At 35.1% G+C, this 19289-nt stretch overlaps 2 protein-coding genes across 2 annotated transcripts; one reads left to right on the plus strand and one right to left on the minus strand.

Moving 5' to 3' along the window:
• Positions 1-1153: 1153 nt before the first annotated feature.
• Positions 1154-1648, minus strand: LOC116137762 (uncharacterized mitochondrial protein AtMg00810-like). Its single transcript, XM_031423458.1, has one exon. It carries the CDS (start codon positions 1646-1648, stop codon positions 1154-1156), a length of 495 nt encoding a protein of 164 aa, XP_031279318.1.
• Positions 1649-11957: 10309 nt separating this feature from the next.
• LOC116137763 lies at positions 11958-17188 on the plus strand. The gene is made up of 5 exons (XM_031423459.1): positions 11958-12063; positions 16363-16405; positions 16550-16787; positions 16871-16968; positions 17065-17188. Exons 1-5 carry the CDS (start codon positions 11958-11960, stop codon positions 17186-17188), a joined length of 609 nt encoding a protein of 202 aa, XP_031279319.1.
• The last annotated feature ends 2101 nt before the right edge of the window (positions 17189-19289 follow it).

Raw genomic sequence — 19289 nt, forward strand, 5'->3', positions numbered from 1 at the left:
TTAATCTCAGCTCTTGCAATGCTGCAAAACAATTCTGATTAGTAACCACTTGCAAAACAATTTCTGGATAGCAAAGAATTCTTGGATTAAACAATTTTGGATAGTAAAGAATTATGGACAGTAGTAAACCACCAAATATTCTTGGATTAAACTAACTTAGCTCTTCCAAGCAAATTCTGCAATTCTCCAAACAATTCTGCATTTCAACAGCAACCAATTCTCCACTTTGTGTAGAAAATTCTGCATTTCAACAACACAACAACCAATTCTGCACTTTGTGCAGATAATTCTGCATTTCAACAGCAACCAATTATGCACTTTGCACAGATAATTTTGCATTTCAACAACAAATGATTCTGCAATTCTTGTGCAGATAATTCTGCATTTCAACAACACAGCAACCAATTCTGCACTTATTGCAGGTGATTCTACATTTCAACAACAAATAAGTATGCAATTCTTGTGCAGATAATTCTGCATTTCAACAACAAATAATTCTGCAATTTGTGCAGACAATTCAACATTTCAACAGCAGCAATCCTGCAATCCTGCAAACAAACAATTCTACAATTTTGCACAACAAACAATTTTTGCAATTCTGCAGTGCAATAGCAAACAATTCTGCATTTAATTATCAATCAACCTTTCACCAACCAGCAAACAATTCTGCATTCACCAATCAATCAACCATTCAACAGAAAACAAACAATTCTGCAAATGCAATCAGCAAACAATTCTGCATTCAACAATCAATCAACCCTTCAACAGCAAACAAACAATTCTGCATTCACCAATCAAACAACCCTTCAACAGCAAACAATTCTGCATTCAACAATCAATCAACTCTAAACAAAACACTTCTGAACTGCCAACTCTAAAACCTATCATACTGCAGTTAATTCTTTCTTTCTTCTACTGATTTGACCATATTTATCTCTGCCACATTTAATTTTGTTTTCAATTCTTAAAACTGAGCAGCAGATAGTGGCTTGGTTAAAATATCAGCAATCTGAAGTTTTGAAGGCACATATTGCACCGAAAGTTTCTTAGTTAGCACTTGATCCCTTATGTAGTGAGCAACAATCTCAATATGCTTTGTGCGTGCATGAAATACAGGATTGGTTGCCAATGCTCTAGCATTGATGTTATCACACTAGATTACTAGTGAAGAGCTCAAGACAACTCCTAACTCAGAAAACAGGCTGTCCAGCCAAGCCAGTTCAATAGCTGTGTGTGCAAGTGGTCTATACTCAGCTTCTGTTGAGGATAACACCACCACTTTTTGCTTCAGAGAACTCCATTGAATCAGGTTGGGACCTAAGAAAACACAGTACCCACTTGTGGATCTCTGGTCATCTAAGTTACTTTCCCAATCAGCATCGGCATAACACTCTATACTTATATAAGCGGTTGGTCTGAATTGTAACCCATGAAACTGAGTGCCTTTGATGTATCTTAGCACTCTTTTACATGCCTGCCACTGAAGTTCAAAAGGTGCTTGAAGATATTGACTAAGCTTATTTACCGTAAAGCTCATGTCTGACCGAGTTAAAGTCAAATATTGTAAAGCTCCGATAGTGCTTTTATAGAGACTAGGATCCGAAAATAACTCACTGTCACTTATAAACAACTTGTTTCCAACAGCCATAGATGTCGAACAAGAATAAGCATTCTGCTTTTTTGTTTTAACAAGAAGATCAGTGATATATTTAGTTTGTTTTAGGTGAAGCCTTTCTGAATTTCTCGTTGCTTCCAATCCCAAGAAATAAGAAACTGATCCAAGACTTTTTAACGCAAACTAGTGATTCAATCCTTCAATAAGTTGTTGAATTGATGATGTGTTTGAACTAGTAACAGGTATGTCATCCACATAAATAAGGACATACAAAACTTGAAAATTATCCTTGTAGATGAACAAACTTGAGTCAGAAATCGAGTTCACAAACTTTCTGTCCAGCAAGGCTTGCTTAAGTTTGTTAAACCAGGCCTTTGGGGCTTGTTTAAGACCATAAAGAGCCTTTCTAAGCTTGCACACATGAAATGGATACTGAAAACTCTCAAAACCTTCAGGTTGTTTCATAAAGACTGTTTCACTTAGAGTGCGATTGAGGAAGGCATTATTGATATCAATTTGCTGTATATCCCATTCTTTGGAGACAACAAGAGAAAAAATAATGCAGATAGTTGAGGGTTTGATAACAGGGCTGAAGGTTTCAAAGTAATCCAATCCTGGAGTTTGTTGGAATCCTTTGGCTACTAACCTAGCCTTATATTTTTGTAAACTCCCATCAGCATGAAACTTGGTTCTAAAGACCCATTTGTTGCCAACAATATTCATATCTAATGTTTTAGGAACTAATACCTAAGTGTAATTGACATTAAAGCATTAAACTCTTCCTGCATTGCCTTATTCTAGTCAGGGTGAGCTAATGCTTCTGTTACTGTGGAAGGTTCTGAATGAGCAAGTGGTGGAGGAGCAGGTTTTGAAATGATAAGATTAGTGGTATATTGAAATGGTAGCTGAAGCGCATTAGTGTTTTGGGAGGCTATAGGTTCAGCATTAATGAGGTGAGCATAAGTGTTTTGAGAGGTTGTAGGTTCAGGATTAATAAAGTGAGGAGAATGTGAGGTACTAAGGGCTTGTTGGGAGGCTGTCTTGGCTCTAGTTTGCCTGGGATGTGTATTGGTGGAAGAGATATTCAGTAGGTGTTTTTCAGTAGGGAACTATGATGAGTGCAAGTCAATAACAAGTGGGCAACTAGATGAACTCATTTGTGTTTGACCTTTGTGTGCCAAGGGAGAAAAAGAGGTGAGATCAATGACTAAGGGACAGTTTGATAGAGTTGAAGAAGATGTAGTGGGCATGCATAATGAGGTGCTAGGATTAGGATTAGGATTTATATTCAGAATAGGATTATGTGCACGAGTGGGACTGTCACTAGAGCAAATAGGTGATATTAAGGAGTGTATATGATTAGGATGGTGTAAGGATGAATTGAAACAAGGAGATAAAGTAGTTGAAGGATGAAACAAAGGAGAAGAAGATGACTTATTAACTACTAAAGAAGGATTTGGTGGAAGGCAGTCCTCTGCAGGAGCAACTTGTGGCTTGTTATCAGTTACTGATGGAATTGAAACAAAAGGAAAACTGGAGACTAAAGACTTAAGACCTGAAGAGATGGAAGATACTGAAGAATTTTTAGAAATTTATGTAGAAGACTTGGACACATTAGAACAGAAACCGAAAGCAAGCACATCCAAAGACTTTCAGAGTTGAGTAAAGAGGCTCACGGAAAAAAAAATTTGATATGGAGAGATAAAATTCAGAACTAATGTAAGCAGTCTATTTATGAGAAATACAGTAGAATCAAAAGCTAACCACCAAAAATGTAAAGGCATGAATGCATGTGCAAGAAGTGTAAGGCCAGTTTCAGCAATATGTCTGTGTTTTCTTTCACTCCTACCATTTTGTTGGTGAACATAAGCACAAGAGTGCCTAAAAAGTATGCCAGCATTAGTTAGGTAAGGGATTAAACCCTTGTATTCAGCTCCCTGATCAGATTGCAAACATTTCAACTTATAATTGAATTGTCTTTCAACCAAATGATAAAACTTAATAAAAACAGATTAACTTCAGCCTTAGTTCTTAAAGGAAACATCCATGTGTATCTACTGTAATCATCAATGAAGTGCATGTAGTATTTAAAAGCTTCTAAGGAAGCGACAGGGGTTGGACCCCAAATATCACTACGAACAATTTCAAGTGGTTGAGTTGCTCTATTATGTGAAATAGGAAAATAATTTTTGTGTATCTTGTTCATTTTGCAAGCATCACAAAAACCTAATGAAGAGTTGATATTAGCTTTGTTTGAGGTTTTAAGTATCTTAACCAGAATTTTGTGTAAGATTTCTACATGAGGATGACCAAGTCTATTGTGCCAAAGTATTAAAGGATTATCCTTAGTATTGGTGACTTGAAAAGTTGAAGGTGTGTGAGATGTTATGCCATGGATATGATCTGAATTTGTTGAGTGTGAGTTTAATTGCTCCATTGTTGGTAGAGCAGTAGTTTGTGTATGTAGAATAGTCGAGTAAGAGTTATTAGTAGTGGGTTGTGTACTTAAAGGTAAACTTTCAGATGAAGAAGTGGGTTGTGTGTAAGATGTAGCAGTATCAAAACTAATTGCTGGTGTGATTAAATAATCAGAACTGAAAAACTCAGTGGGTTGTGAACTTTGGAAAACTGAACCAAAATTAGATGACTTTATGATTGAATGAGCAGAATGCAAATGATGGCTATCAAGAGAATGCAAATGACAATTTTCAGCATTAGAATTAGCAGATGCACTTCTTTTATTCATATCAAAGAAATTCTTCTTACACATACCCGAATCAACAACCATGGCATTAGAGTTGACAGACTTTAATAGTGACGAATTACATGGATTCTGTTCAGATACATTAGACTAACAATCAACAACACCTAAGTTGACAGACTTATTACCAACAGTAGTAACTTGCAACTCAATTTTATTGTTCTTACAAGCCTCTAAGTTGACAGACTTATCACCTAAGGAAGTAACAAATGATTTGGGAGCTAAGGAAACAGAGGACTTAAGCTAAAAATGAGCAAACTCAGGACTAAATGGTTGACTAGCAGGAACATGCAACTGATATAGGCCTGCTTTAAGTCCTCCCTGTAGAAGCACTGCCCTGGCAGCCTTGTCTTTAACAGTGCAACAATTAGAGTCAAATTCAACAACAACACTATTATCTTGAGTATGTTTAGAAATACTAAGAAGATTTTTAATTATCCTAGGCACACACAAAACATTTTTTAAGAAAGTGCATTTAGATTGAAGAGAACTAGGTAAAAGAGAAAAACCAACATGAGATATATTTAAGGACTCACCACTGCCTACTTGCTATTGATCACTCCCATCATAGCTCCTATTGATAGCTAGCTGGTTAAGATCTGAGGTAACATGTCAGTAGCACCTGAATCCATGTACCAGGTTGGATCAGGTAGAGTTGTTGAGTTAATGGTCATAGGTGTGAGAGTAAAGGACTAAGGAAAGGAAGACGAATGTGCAATGTAATAGGCTTGGTTTGGTGAGTTAAACTGTTGGTTGGGAATAGTGAGTGATGGCTGTTATTGGGGAAAAAGTGGTGAGTTTTATAGGTTGGGGTGTAAAGATTGATTAAACTGTGAAGAAGGATGGGTGTGTTGAGAAAAATGTTGTGAATTCAGTCCATAGGGGTTAGTTGTTGGATGAGATGGTTAAAAGTTATTGGAAAGTTTGTTGTTGTACTGGGGAAAACCAGGATTAGAACCAAATTGGTGATTAGGTGAACTAAGTTGGTGAGGTGGAACTCCATTATAAGTTGAGTTGTAACGGTGGTAGCACTGCACTGCAGTATGACCTATTTTGCTGCAAACTTGACAGACTGGTTTGCCTCTATTGTTTGCTCGACCTCTGCCTCTGTTCATTGTGTTAAAGCCAGGTGGTCGATAAGTAGAAAAAGGACCATACTGACCAAATAAGTTTACCTGTTCAGGTAAACTGTAGTGAGGAGTATAATAGGGAAGTGGTGAGGTTTGTGGTAAAGGTGTTGGCAACTGATTTGTGTGAGATGGTTAGATAGGGAAGCTAGATGATACTGTCCTTGTGGTGACAAATAAAGGTTTATTAGTGGAGGTGTTTAGTGAGGTAACATGTGCTGAACTTAGTGGAAAATCAAGGGAGTTGAACTTCTCTAATCTCATCTCATACTTATGTAATACGTACTGAGCTTCCTGTAGAGTGACTGCGTCAAATTTTGACTCAATTCTGGAAGTCAGATTAACAACGGCAGCATCAAACTCTGGACCTAAACCATCTAATACATGTTAAAGCAACTTATCATCTGTGATTATGTGACCACTGGCCGATAGGCTCTCAACAACACTTCTCATTTTCTTAATGTAATCACTAACACTAAGATTTCCTTTTTGTGCATTTTGAATCAAGTTCTTTAAATGCAGAGCTCTAGCTTTAGATTCAGTTAAGAATTCATGTTCTAATACAAACCAAATCTCAGTAGCAGATTTACATTTAGAAACATTACTGAATATACACTCTGAAATTGAAGCTAAAAGCCATGTAACAAGGAATTTATCTGTTTTCTTCCAAGCAATGTAAGCTGGATTGATCTTCTCTTTGGCTAGGGTTTCCTTCGAACTATTCACACTCAAATTAGATGAGGACTCTCCATTAGAGACAATCAGAGGTTTGGGACAAGGATCAAGACCGGTCAAGTGTTCCTCAAGTTCGTGAGCTCCTACAGCAGATAACACTTGAGATTGCCAAAATTGATAATTGTCTCTGTAATTGTCCCTTGTCAATTTCGGACTAATCACTTGGAGACTTGATGAAAAGGCAAAAGAGTGAAAACTAGTGGAATTGCTAATCAATTTCTCCATGTTACTAGAGGATTGGAATTTTCTAGGAATCTCAGCCATAGACGTGTGTCTTTGGCTCTAATACCATGAAAGTTTCAAAGGATGAAGAAAGAAAGAGTAAAAGAAAACTTTGTAAAATATGCAAGTCTGGTATATTCGACTGAATAACTGTATAAGGGATTAGCTTCTCTTTTATATTAAGAGAAAGAGAGCTGAGTTGAGCTTCAGTAAAGATAAACAGTGACAGCAAATCAAAACGACACCACTTTGAAACAAAGCTGAAATTACACAATGACCTTTGACTAATAGATTTTATATAAGCATCTTGAAATTCAGCTTTTCTTTTATTACTACTAGTAATCCAAGCTAAAGAATCCCTAATTCTATCAATATTATTTCTAATTTTTTTCATACCACTTTTCACAATTAAATTAATAATGTGACATGCATAGCATTGGTGAAAAAACTTCAAATTGTCATAAAAAAGAAAATTAATTTAAAAAAAATCTATACTTGTACTATTAGCACTTGCATTATCTAAAGTTAAATTTATCACTTTATTAACAACATCATAATCTTCTAAAACTTCAACAATTTTATTATAAATTTGTTGACCACTATGATCCACATCCATTAATCTAAATCCCAATAAAGATTTATTTAATTTACATTCGTTATCAAAAAATGACTAGTCACACAAATATAATTTTATTTAGCTCTACCACTCCAAATATCAGCGGTTAGAGCCACACTAACATGACAACTATGTATTTTATTTTTTAATTCTAGTTTTATTTTCCCAAACAATTTTATTAAATCATTTCTAGTTGCAGTTTTAGAATAACTTTTAAATCCTGGAAAAAATGAATTTTTAATAAATCCTTCAAAATATTTATCTTCAGCCATATTAATAGGTTGATCAGTTGCAACAATATATAAAGCTAATTATTCCCTATATACATCATAATTATAACGCCAAGTAGTACCCATATTAGTTATTTGAGTTTGATTGGTTTATCTATTTCCATGTTGAGTAATATGTCTATTAGCATGCCTTTTTAAAGTACTAGTACTATTAACTGAATCAGCTTTATAAATATTTTCACAATACTTGCATCTTGCTTTCTTCACTTGAACTCCATTTTCTATCTTGTAAAACTTATCAAAACACACCCAAATGCCTAATGTGTGCCTGTAGTTGGTTTTGACAACAGTTGATGAACTCGCTTCTGCTTGGATGAAGTTGGACGAGGATGAAGATTACGAGGACGACTTCTAGAACCACTGGGAGTTGTAGCAGCATGGGGAGAAATCGAGGGGATATTATGAGGTGTATTGGATTCTGAGACTGGGAAAGCGAGAATATTTGAATCTACTGCATTTATGTTAGTAAATTCAGGGGGACTAGGATAGTTTCCTTCATCATTGAAATCGATGGGATGGAAATATCTATCCATTTTAGTTAAAAAAAAAAAATTGATATAGAAGAAATAAAAAATTAAAGAACGAGAATTGGAATTTGGAAATATGAATTGAAAATTGCAAATACTAGTAAAAATTAAAATAACAGCAAATTGACAACAAAGAGAATAATTGAGAGATTTCAATAGAGATTAGAGAAAATGAGAAAATTTGGGATGTGAGAAAATATTAGAGTTTAGGCCCTATTTATAGAAAAAAAGGGGAAAAGAAAATGACGAAGAAGACCCCTCCAACTGCTATAAAACGGCTATATTTCAAGGGTAAAAGGGGTATTTGCAAAAAAAAAAAAAAAATTATTATTTAATTTTTTTCGTTTGACCTGCGGGTTGGAGGGTTTTTTTTTAAAATAAAAAATTTAACCCGCCAAGTTGACATATGAAAACCCGGCCCGCCTGGCAGGGTATATGTGGGACAGGTTCAATCTGACCCTCCTTTTAGGCAGTCCGGATTGAACCCGTCTTAATGCGGGCCGGGTTAAGGTTAACCTGCCTAACCCGGCCTATTTGTTCCACCTCTAATGATGATGTTGGAACGTGGGTTTCTATTGGTGATGCTTGATGGGATTTCAAACTATTGAAGCTGAACTGCGTCTTTGGTGTTAAACCTTGAGAAGAGCTCAAGGGTGACTAGGTGGTCTCTTGTCGTGAAGCTAGCATCATAGTTTGAAGTTTAACCAAATGGTTGGCCTTGGAAACTTTCTCAATTTCATCATTCTTCTTGATGACATAACTAGAAATACAAGGACATAAAATCAGTTTACTACATCACAAAAGATTGACATATAGCCAAGAGAAACTAGTGAACAAGTAAACGGAATAACATCTATGTGTCTATTACCTGTTAAATGGAGTAGCATTAATAAGTTCATCTGATTGCTTAAGTGACCTGGTGTTCGCTTAAGCAATCTAGTGTTCACTAGATCTGATTTGAACAGTAGATCGTTGAAGCGACAACAGATCACTTAAGTGATTTGTTGTTTAGACCTGTAGATTATAGCAGATCGTTTAAGCGACATGCTGTCACTTAAGTAATCTGCTGTTGTCTACAAATCTAAACAGAAGATCACTTAAGTGATCTGATAACGCTAGGTTGCTTGCTTCTGATCGATTCGAAGCTAATTTTCTTGATCTGCATGTGATCGATTCTGGCAACTGCTTTTCTTGTGGCTAGGTTGCTTGCAAATTGAACACTTATTCATCCTATGAGGAACCTCACAGATTAATAGAATACGCTTAACTTTTTTTCTCCCTTTTTTTGTCTTCTTGAATGGCAGATGAATGATAATGTCAAGCAACTCTGGTGGTACCACCCACTGCTCTTCTGGAGGAACTAGATATATCGTTCCTGAATAAGCCAACATGTAGTGGTTTGTCATATAAAGAGGGGAGCAAAGTTTTGTGTAAATTCTTGAACCAAATCCGGCTTGCATTGTTGTTTCAATGCTGTTACTTTACAGCTGCAAGTTTTACTAAGAAGGTTAACTATAGCATCTAGACCATAGGCGCGCACGGTAAACTCTTGAGCATTGAGAGGATAGACAAACAGTGCATTTGATAGTTCAATATGTCCTCGCAATAATTTTGCAGCCGATGGAACTAAGATTATAGTAAATTATCTGACTCCGTACGACGCTCATGGAACCACCTTGACAATGTCATCTGTATTGCATAAAAAAAGGCAACAATTGGAAACTCTCTTTCCATTAACAACTTCAAATTTATGGACTCAGCTATGTTCGTGGTCATGACATTGAACCTTCTTCCAGGAAAGTAAGCTCTACTCCGTCGCTCAAAACCAACATCATGCTCAAGATACTTAGCAATTTTATCATCCTTGATTCAAATTTGCCGGAAGTGTTCCTCGAACTTATCAACTCGATAAGCTTTTGCTGCCATGTACTATGTCTAAAGGAGGCCAGCACACTTAAACTTTTGTTTTATGTTTTCCCCAAGGTGCCTCATACAGAATTTGTGATGTACTAGAGGGTAAATAGTGGCAATACCCTTCTTTATGGAGTTGTGCCTATCAGATATTATGCACAAGTCATCACTGTTAGACACTATCGTAAGTAATTGCTTAAAAAAACAAGTCCATGACTTGTCAATCTCAAAGTCAACCACACTCCATACAATGGGATATGTGTGATTCTCGAAGTCCTCTGCAGTGGCCACCAACAATGCACCTCCATACTTTTCGGTCAAAAAGCAACCATCAACAACCAACACCTTTCTCGTGTTTACAAAACCCCTTATAACAGCACCGTAAGCAACAAAAAAATATTTAAACCTCATATTCTTGTCCTACTTCAAAGCCGTCTTACTACTTTGGTTTGTCAACTCAAGCATATAACGGTATGCTTCTAATACTGCATACCCATGCTCTAGCGTGCCCTTCACAAAATCTTGTGCATGTTGTCCCCCTTTCCAGCATTTCTAGTAACTGACATCACATCCCAACTCTGTACGCACATATCTTTGAATGTCCTTACGAGATGGACCTTTCCCTTCAACAACCTGACTTTTGACAAATTGTCTAGTAACATCAGCGGAGGCTTGTCGATGCTCGCTTGAAATATGTCCCAACCCACATGTCACGAGTATATGTGCTAATAATAAATTTTTCAGACTCCAGCAACCTTCTACAATAAACCCGCCACTTGCACTTTCGGTCACGACATCCAACCGTCACTACCGATGAATTAGACTTTTTAGTGATGAACTCAAAATTACCTCTCATGGCAACAAGTTTTAGCTTCCTCACCACTTCCTCTTTATTGTCAAATAAATACCCTACGCGCAAGTCTGGTCCATCAGTAAAAACATGAGGTGATTCACTACTACCCGCAATTGCTGCCTTTGAACCTACATAAAGGACCGTAGTGTTCTCTTCTTTACAAACTACCCCTTCTACATAATCTGTATTTATAGGAATCTCTACATCTGTGGGAACATGTATGGTTTCCTCCTCATCCACAGTTTCATTCTGCCCCACATGACCAACCTCTTCTACAATGTCCTCCTCACCACTCAAATCATTGCTTACTCATGTTTTTTCAACAAAGAAATCAATGCCCTCGTAGTTAAAATTAAAACCAGCATTCTCTAGACCAACTTGCTCGTTCTCCCTTTTCTTTGAACCAACTTCCAAAGGTTTACCCACAACCAAAACCGTTAAAATCGGCCTTGAACCATCACCGACCACATCAAGCATATATAACTTCACATCTTCATCAAACATTAATACAAAAGGAGGTACCTTAAAATTTGCAGGAACTTTGGTTAAAACATACTTCACAACTATATCACTACGTGAGCAACTCAACCCACCTCTTCTAATGATTTCATAAATCAACTCATCAAAACTAACTTCTGTAGTCATAGCAATTGCTTTAACTTGTTTACTCTTCCCAAACCACTTCCAGCGACTTTCATCCTCCACCCACTCACTAAAATATTCAACACCCAAAACAACTTGTCCCATGTCTAATAATAGCCAAGTACCTATAATGCAAAAAAAAAAAAAAAAAAAAAAAAAAAAAAAAAAAAAAAAAAAATAAATTATTAACCTATATATTAGGGTTGACAAATTTCAAAAATGATCTGCAGAGTCGCTTAAGCGATCTGGTATATCGCTTACTGAATCACTTAAGCGATCCAGTATATCGCTTAAGCGATCCAGTATATCGCTTAAGCGATTTGGTATATATAAGTCTAATCACTTAAGTGATCTGTTGCCATATACTTGATCGCTTAAGCGATTTGCTGCCACATACCAAACTTATATCAGATTGCTTAAGTGATCCATCAGCTCCAGAATACATTTTTAGCCATCTCCACCTATAATCGGTGCTACCACCCCCAGCTACCCACAATGCAAGAAAATCGTCAATAAATTTCACTCATTTCAACTTGCATTACATCAAACACAACCCAAGAACCTAAACCACTAAATCGAAATCATAACCCAATCCATCATTAAATCTTTGTAAATGGAAATATAAAATGCAAAGAAGAGATACACATACCTAGACGAAATGTCAGGAGAAGGGGGAGGCAGATCTTCAACAGAAAAGATGTTAATGGTGGAGGAAGAAGAAGACGTTAATGGCGGCAGGGAGGGGAGCAATTTCTTTGATTTGGGTTTGGGTTAAAATACAACAATTCTAGGGTTTTGGGGACATAGTATAGTTTTTGAAAGATTACTCAATGCCTTCATTAATCCTAATTAAGCCATGATTAGTGTTTAATTGTGATTAATTTGTCTTAATAAAAAATAAGGCCATTTAGTAAAGACTCAAAAACTACAAGGCCTTTTAATCTTTTGCCCCCGTTGGCGGTGGGGTTTTAGTGGTTTGGGGATTTTGTATACATAGTGACTATGGAGTGGAGAAGTTAATGAGAGTGTTGATTTAATTTTTTTACTTTTTTTAATTTTAAGGGTTTAAACAATTTGAATTTTGAGCAAAATTGTTTATTATTATTTTTTTTTTTTTAATAAAACCAAGTTTCAGGTTTTGTGTTTCTTTAATTTTAGATTTAGGGACTTTTTAATTTAAATTGTTTACTTTTAAAATTTTAAGGAAAAATTGATTAGTTTTTATTTTTTTTTAATAACATTGGAAATTCAATTTTTTGTATTTCTATGGACCAAAACCAAACCGGTTTACCAGATACCTGAAAAACCAGTTCGGTTTAGTTTCTACATTTTTCTAAACATCTCTACATTTGGATGTTGGGGATATGCCTCACTAAGAACTTGTCAGAATAGGCACAGAGTAAGCACCAGAGTCAGTGAACGAGTCGTCATCTACTAAACAAGAGTGGTAGAAACAAGAACTTTTTTTCCAGTGTCAGAAATAGGTCAAGTATGAGGGTTTGTACAAATGAGTGAAATAGCAGGTAAGCATAAGTTTTAGGGAAAAAATTGTGGAATAGTTAATGAAAAATGGGAGGCAAAAAAAGGGCGGGACAAGTATAAGACAATTTTTTTTGCTTTTTATATACTTAATCCTTGACAATTTTTAACTATCAAAGATTGAGAATAAAATAGTCAAGAATAAGATTCACGAAATTTATTTTTAACCAATTCCTTGATAGTTAATAAATGTCAAGAATCATCCAAAATGGTCAAGGATTATTTCAAATTCTTGACAGTTCATAAACTATCAAGAATCTGTCAAGAATTATAATTCTTGATAGGTTATTAGAACGGTCAAGAAAATTTGTCAACTCATTATATCAAAAAAGGGGGTTTTTCTAGTAGTGACAAGAAGTGTTTTGCAATTGATGCTTAACTTTGATTTTGTAATTGAAGTATAAGTGTTTATCATAGTGGATTAGCTTCATCTGGACGAGATAAGCCCACTTGAGCATATGGGATTTGGTGGGGAGGGTATGATCTTGCCATTTGGGGATACCAATCATAATTCTCTTTGATCTAATCCCTTTTTCCCTTGAGAAAAAAATTGTGTTTGATTGATTGATGTGTGTTGATCTTGAGATATTTATTTTAGTGCTTGTTTTCTAGATCTTATTGTTATGATCATATTGCTCCTAGCCCTCTAGAAGCTTATGTACTTAATAATTTCTATGCACACAGGTTTTGTTATTAATAATAATGTTAGTTGAATCATACACATATTTGCAGTACTTCTGATTGAGAACCAATCTATATCAGATCAAATTTTTTGTCGATAACAATCCAAACACATAACTTGATCTTAATGTGGTAAATCAGCAAAGAACTTGTATGCAGTGCAATAATGATCCTAAAGCATCATGTTTAATGTCCTCTTGAACTTGATTGAAAGTTTCGCTATGTAGAATGTATATATGATAAAAAATTTGTCGATAGCGATCCAAACACATAACTTGATCTCAATGTCACTACAAGGAAAAATGCCTTTCTTGACAGAATTTCTTGATTGTTTTTAAAAACAGTCAAGAAGTCTTTTCCTTGACAACTTCTTGACAGTTTTTCAACTGTCAAGAATTTGAGACAATCTTGACTGTTTTAGCAAATCCTTGACTATTATTAACTGTCAAGGATTTTGTAAAAATTAAGTTTTTCAATTTAATTTCTTGACTGTTATAGTTTTAATCCTTGAAATTTTTAACTGTGAAGGATTTTGGAAAATTGAAATTAATTCCTTGACTATTATATTCTTAATCCTTGACAGTGTTTAGCTGTCAAGGATTAAGATTTAAAAAAAAAAAAAAAAAAAAAAAAAAAAAAAAAAAAAAAAAAAAAAAAAAAAAAAAAAAAACCTCAAATTGGCTAAGGCTTCCACCCTAAAATTTTGCTAAGGCAAATTCTTTCTGCCCAAACACCAAAGTTCATTGTCAAAACCCATTTTCCCCAAATTTGACCAAGTCAAACCTAGGGCAAGAAAAAAACTTCCGCCAAAAACAAAATCTCTTCTTAAAAAAAGTATTAAAACGAAAATAAAGAGGGTCTGCTGGGAGTTTTTTTTTCCACTGGTTTTGAGGTGTTCAAAACCATTACTTGCTAGATTTTTTATGCACTGGTTCGAATGGCTAAAAACCCCCAAAACCAGGGTAGTGTACTTTTTAGGGATTGTATAAAACAACCAAATCGGGGTGTTTGATTGGTTTTAAAATTTTATTCCACAAATATCATCCATACAATCAAGGAATGAATTTCATTTTTAGAAATCTCATTTTAAGCAATCCCAATTATGACAGTTTTTGCTTTTTCATGAAATCATGACTTTTTATTAGACCTGGGTGTATGGTTGAGTGCATTGTAGATTTATGAGCATTGGGTTGGAAGGTTGAGTGTTGTACGAATTGGCAACTTAAATAAAGGAGGAGATTTTTTTACTATGACTTGCAGGACATTGCTCCTGTTGGAATTTTGAATTGGGCAAATATGCTATGCCAAAGACTTGAGAATCGAAACCTTGTTGCAATTGCATAGAAAATATGGGAGAATGCAATTACATAAGCTAAAAGTATGCGTAACATGCTGTGGTTGCTATAATAATAGTTTGCTATATAAGTTCCAGCTACATGTAATCACTAGTTCTTCCACCTTAGAAAGTTCTTCCACAAGCAAACAAACCCACACTTATAGTTTAGTGTATGTGTTCAATATCATAAGTATACAAACACTCGTTGATATGCATTTGTAGCCTTGCCGTCCTTGCCGGTGTTGAATGTAACACGTGTGGATTTACACAACTTTTTTCCATGGCAATTTGATTATGCATCTTTATTTTCTTTGGATGGTTTCGTAATCTAGTCTTATGTGGAAGTTGTGTTGCACATTCTTTACCTGGATCAGAGTTTACGCTCTTTTTCCCCTCGAATCCTGTTTGTTTGATAAATAGTGGCTTTCCATGTGATGGAGAGTTTTTGATGAATTTATTTTGGGTGTTTATATGGTCTAGCAACTGCCTAATCAATTTCTTTCTCGTTTCACTCTTTTTATATGGGCCAACAGATTGGAGGTTCTCAAAACAAAAGAAAAGCTAAGGTCTTGACTTTATTTTAGTACAATTTTGTGAGATGGCAAAGAAAAAGTGTGTTAAGCGTCTTCGGAAAGAATATAGAGCACTCTGTAAAGTATGAGCCCCCACCTTTCTGAAATTCTGTATATTTATTGACAATTAATAATATATGCATCCTTTGTAGTGGATGTTTGGTTTTGTATACTTTCATTTTTGCTTTTGTTTTACTTATTCGACTTAATTCTTGTAAGATAACATTTCTAATGGCCTAAGACATTCATTGCTTTATTTGCTATGCTAGAAAGTTGCCCTGGTTTTAACAGCTCTGGTATTTCTTCTCTTGTTAACTTGTAGAAACCAGTCTCCCATGTTGTTGCACGTCCATCCCCAAATGACTTCTTGAATGGCATAAGTTTATTCTTAATTCCTCCATTTTGTTGCTCAGAAAGGTGTTGAATTTATCTAATGGATTCATTTTCTTCAACTCTTCTGAGTGGTGCTATAATCCTTGTCATTTCATCTTTCTCAAGCTACTGATTTTATGTACATCTATAGGCTGACACTAAAACTGGAAAGAATGTGAATTTTAGGTATATTCTTGCTAGTTGATCATAAAGAATTGGCTTTGGGATTAGGTATCAAGTCAAAAAGTTCATATATAGGTTAACTCAGTGCTAATAATTAGGCTGGTCTATTACTGGATTTTTGTTACTTTTGAATTCGTCGCTCTGTTGTGAGGGTTCATGGCTTAATATTTCGATATTATTTGTATGGCCAGTGATGATTCTATGTTTTGTTTAGCTTTTAGAGTGGCTGGAGGTTGCCATATATATTTGGTTACGATTTTATGTGATTTTCCATTTCTCTTCATGCAACTGTTTCCTTCTGTGGTCTCTACTGCTTCATCGTCTTGGTTGAGTTTGAAGACTTTAACACTTGTCAAATTACTGAAATTCTGATATTCCAGATTATGTCTTGGAGGGAAGTGAAGGGACACCTTTTGCCGGATGGTTTTTTCAAAAATTGTCTTTTCTCCCTTGATTTTCCCCTTTCCTCTTGAAACTGCAATATGATGTTTTGGCCTGTTGTGAAGATTTATGCTGTTGGCTACATAATTCGCATGTTGAATTTGAGTTGGTTTATTTTGCATCTAGGGGCATTATCATTGTGAAGTTGCGTCGTGGGCAAGAACTGAGGCTTAGAGCAATAGCCAGAAAAGGGATTGGCAAAGATCATGCAAAATGGTCACCTGCTGCAACTGTCACTTTCATGTACGAACCAGAGATCCACATCAATGAAGATTTAATGGAAACTCTGATGCTTGCAGAGAGACAAGCCTGGGTTGAAAGTAGTCCAACCAAAGTGTTTGACCTTGATAAAGCTACTGGACAGGTTGAAATCCTTGTATAAAAATTACTCTAAATAGTCTTATCCATTTTAATAGCAGCTTCATATGTTCTCCTTGTATGTTACAGTTAAAAAGATGCCTGTTGCTGCAAGAGGTAATTCCGGTGTGGAATTGTCATTTTGCCCTTAAAAGACATAAAAAACTAACTTCACTCTTATCTGAAATGTCTGATATGAATAACAGTTAGAGATCTCCCCAAGATAGAGGAAAAGGTAGAACTAGATGCGGAATGTTTGTTCTTTTTATTTTATTTTTGAGCAGTTTAATTACACTGGTGAATATGAATGGCATTGATGTTGTTAGAGACCTTTTTGGTCATTCAAGGAGCACATTGCAGAAATTTTTGTGGGCTCTTCTCTGTAATATCAGAGAATCATTCTATTAGGTTCCATTTATTTCCTTGATATTTTAGAATGTTAAATTAAGAAATTTAAATAAGCTGTTGCACTGTGAGAGCTGCAACTTGTTTGTAGACCGCTTAATCTCTTTTTAAGATTTTGGGATATTTGAATGTGTTAATTGTGTAATTTTCTTCCATACATTTTTCTATTTTTTTTTCTTTTTGAAACCATAATGTGGTAGTTATAAGCATGATGCATGACAAGGGAAAACAAATGCTCTTGTCTTCACAAGGGACACATTTTGCAGGTTGGTTTTTTCAAAAATTGTCTTTTTATGATGAAGTCAAAGCAGAATGGGCGGTGTACATATCAAACTTTTTTTAGTTATTATTATTTCAGTGATGTCAGAGGCCAATAAGGGCAAAAACTATGTATCAAACTTTTCATTATTAAATTGATAACTTTTCATTGTTATTTATGCAATATTGTAAAATTTATATTGTTGTTCTATTTTGTTTATTGAAAGCAATAGTAATATATGTACTATTCGATCAATTGTTCGATGTCTCGTTACATAAGATGTCTCATTATAGTAATATAGTACTTATGGCTTAGTAAGGCCAATGAGAGAGCTAAGACTCATAACAAGTGAGCTCCGTTAGGGCGCTTGTGTCCATCTCTCTCCTTTGTTGGGTTTTCTATTGGATGTTTGTTCCCATTCTTATATTTAAAAAGATAAATATATTTGTTATGGTCTTCTTTAGACCTCTTCTGGGGTATGCCCCTAGTTTTGTATAGTTTTTCTTTCTTTTATGAAATTTACCTTTTCCAACAAAACAAAAATAGGGCTAAGGTTTTTTTTTTTTTTTTTTTTTTAGATTTATTTCTCACTTCTTGTGGCCACATTAAAACATAAACTATGTCAAATTTATTTGTATACCAAAGACGACTATATATTTAATTGGGTTAAGTTGAGTTACTGTGATGCATATTGATCAAATTAAATATCCGAAAATATCTTCTTCTTTTTTTTTTTTATGAAAAATTGATGGAATTGGAATTAAATTTACATAGTTTTGGTTTGAAAATATATGATGTGCCCACTTGAGTAAGAAAGGCTCTGTCACTCAAACATAAACCAAAAACTTAAAATCCATCAATTTGTGGGCCAACACCATCAGCCGAATAAGAGTCACATTGAACGTCAATTGCACATTTTGGAACTACGGCTAATGGATTTGCTATTGAATGAAATTGAAAATTTAGCTAAATCATTGACAGTTTAATAATTGTCAAGGATTGGGTTAAAGTTTTACTAAATTTTTGATAATATGAATTGTCGATGATCTGTCAAAAGGTCTTTGACAGTTCAAAGACTATCATGACCCTTTCTTAACAAGGGTTATAATGACAGTTCAAAAACTATCATTGTACCCCCTTCTTTGGCGTGTGAGTTCCTTGCCTCACAAGGAAAAGTAACATAGAAACCACCGGGAAATAGAGACCATAAAGGAATCAATTCTGGGGATTATGCTGATTGAAATCAAGAAAAGGGGTCCAATGTGGGAGATGCATGACTGGTCAGAAGTCTATCATAAAGTTTTGAAGCCTCATTTGGTTGGCTTGAATTCATGTTTCAAAATTTTCACTGTAAATTTCAACAAGATCAGATTCCCACAACTACAGAAATCTTCTGGTGGCTGTTGATCTTGACTTTCAACCCAATATTTTACAGACAGAGCCTTCCTTTTAAGTTGAAGAACTATTAATTTTTAGTGACCAAATTACACCATACTTTTATTATCATAGGTATAATTCTTGCTAACCATATAGTATTGAAATTATAAATGTCTTGTAACTTAAAGTTCATTTTTGAATGGAGCAAAATACTCACATGCGCCTGCTCGCGCAATCTGCCAAAAAGGTGTGTTGCAACTTGCAAATGCACCATGGATGATGGATGTAGAGAGTTGCCTGCGCACGTAATTTTGAAGTAGTGTGCTAATGAAGAGTTTTAATTATTATAATTAATTTAATTAAAAGCCATTGATTTTTTGTGTGGATTATGAGAAGTTACAGTTGGCCATAGTGAGATATTTTCCCAGTGCTCCTCCAACTGTAAGAATCTGATTTTTTTTTTGGCTA

This window comes from Pistacia vera, unplaced genomic scaffold (assembly GCF_008641045.1).
Source record: "Pistacia vera cultivar Batoury unplaced genomic scaffold, PisVer_v2 Contig333, whole genome shotgun sequence".
Lineage (NCBI taxonomy): Eukaryota > Viridiplantae > Streptophyta > Magnoliopsida > Sapindales > Anacardiaceae > Pistacia > Pistacia vera.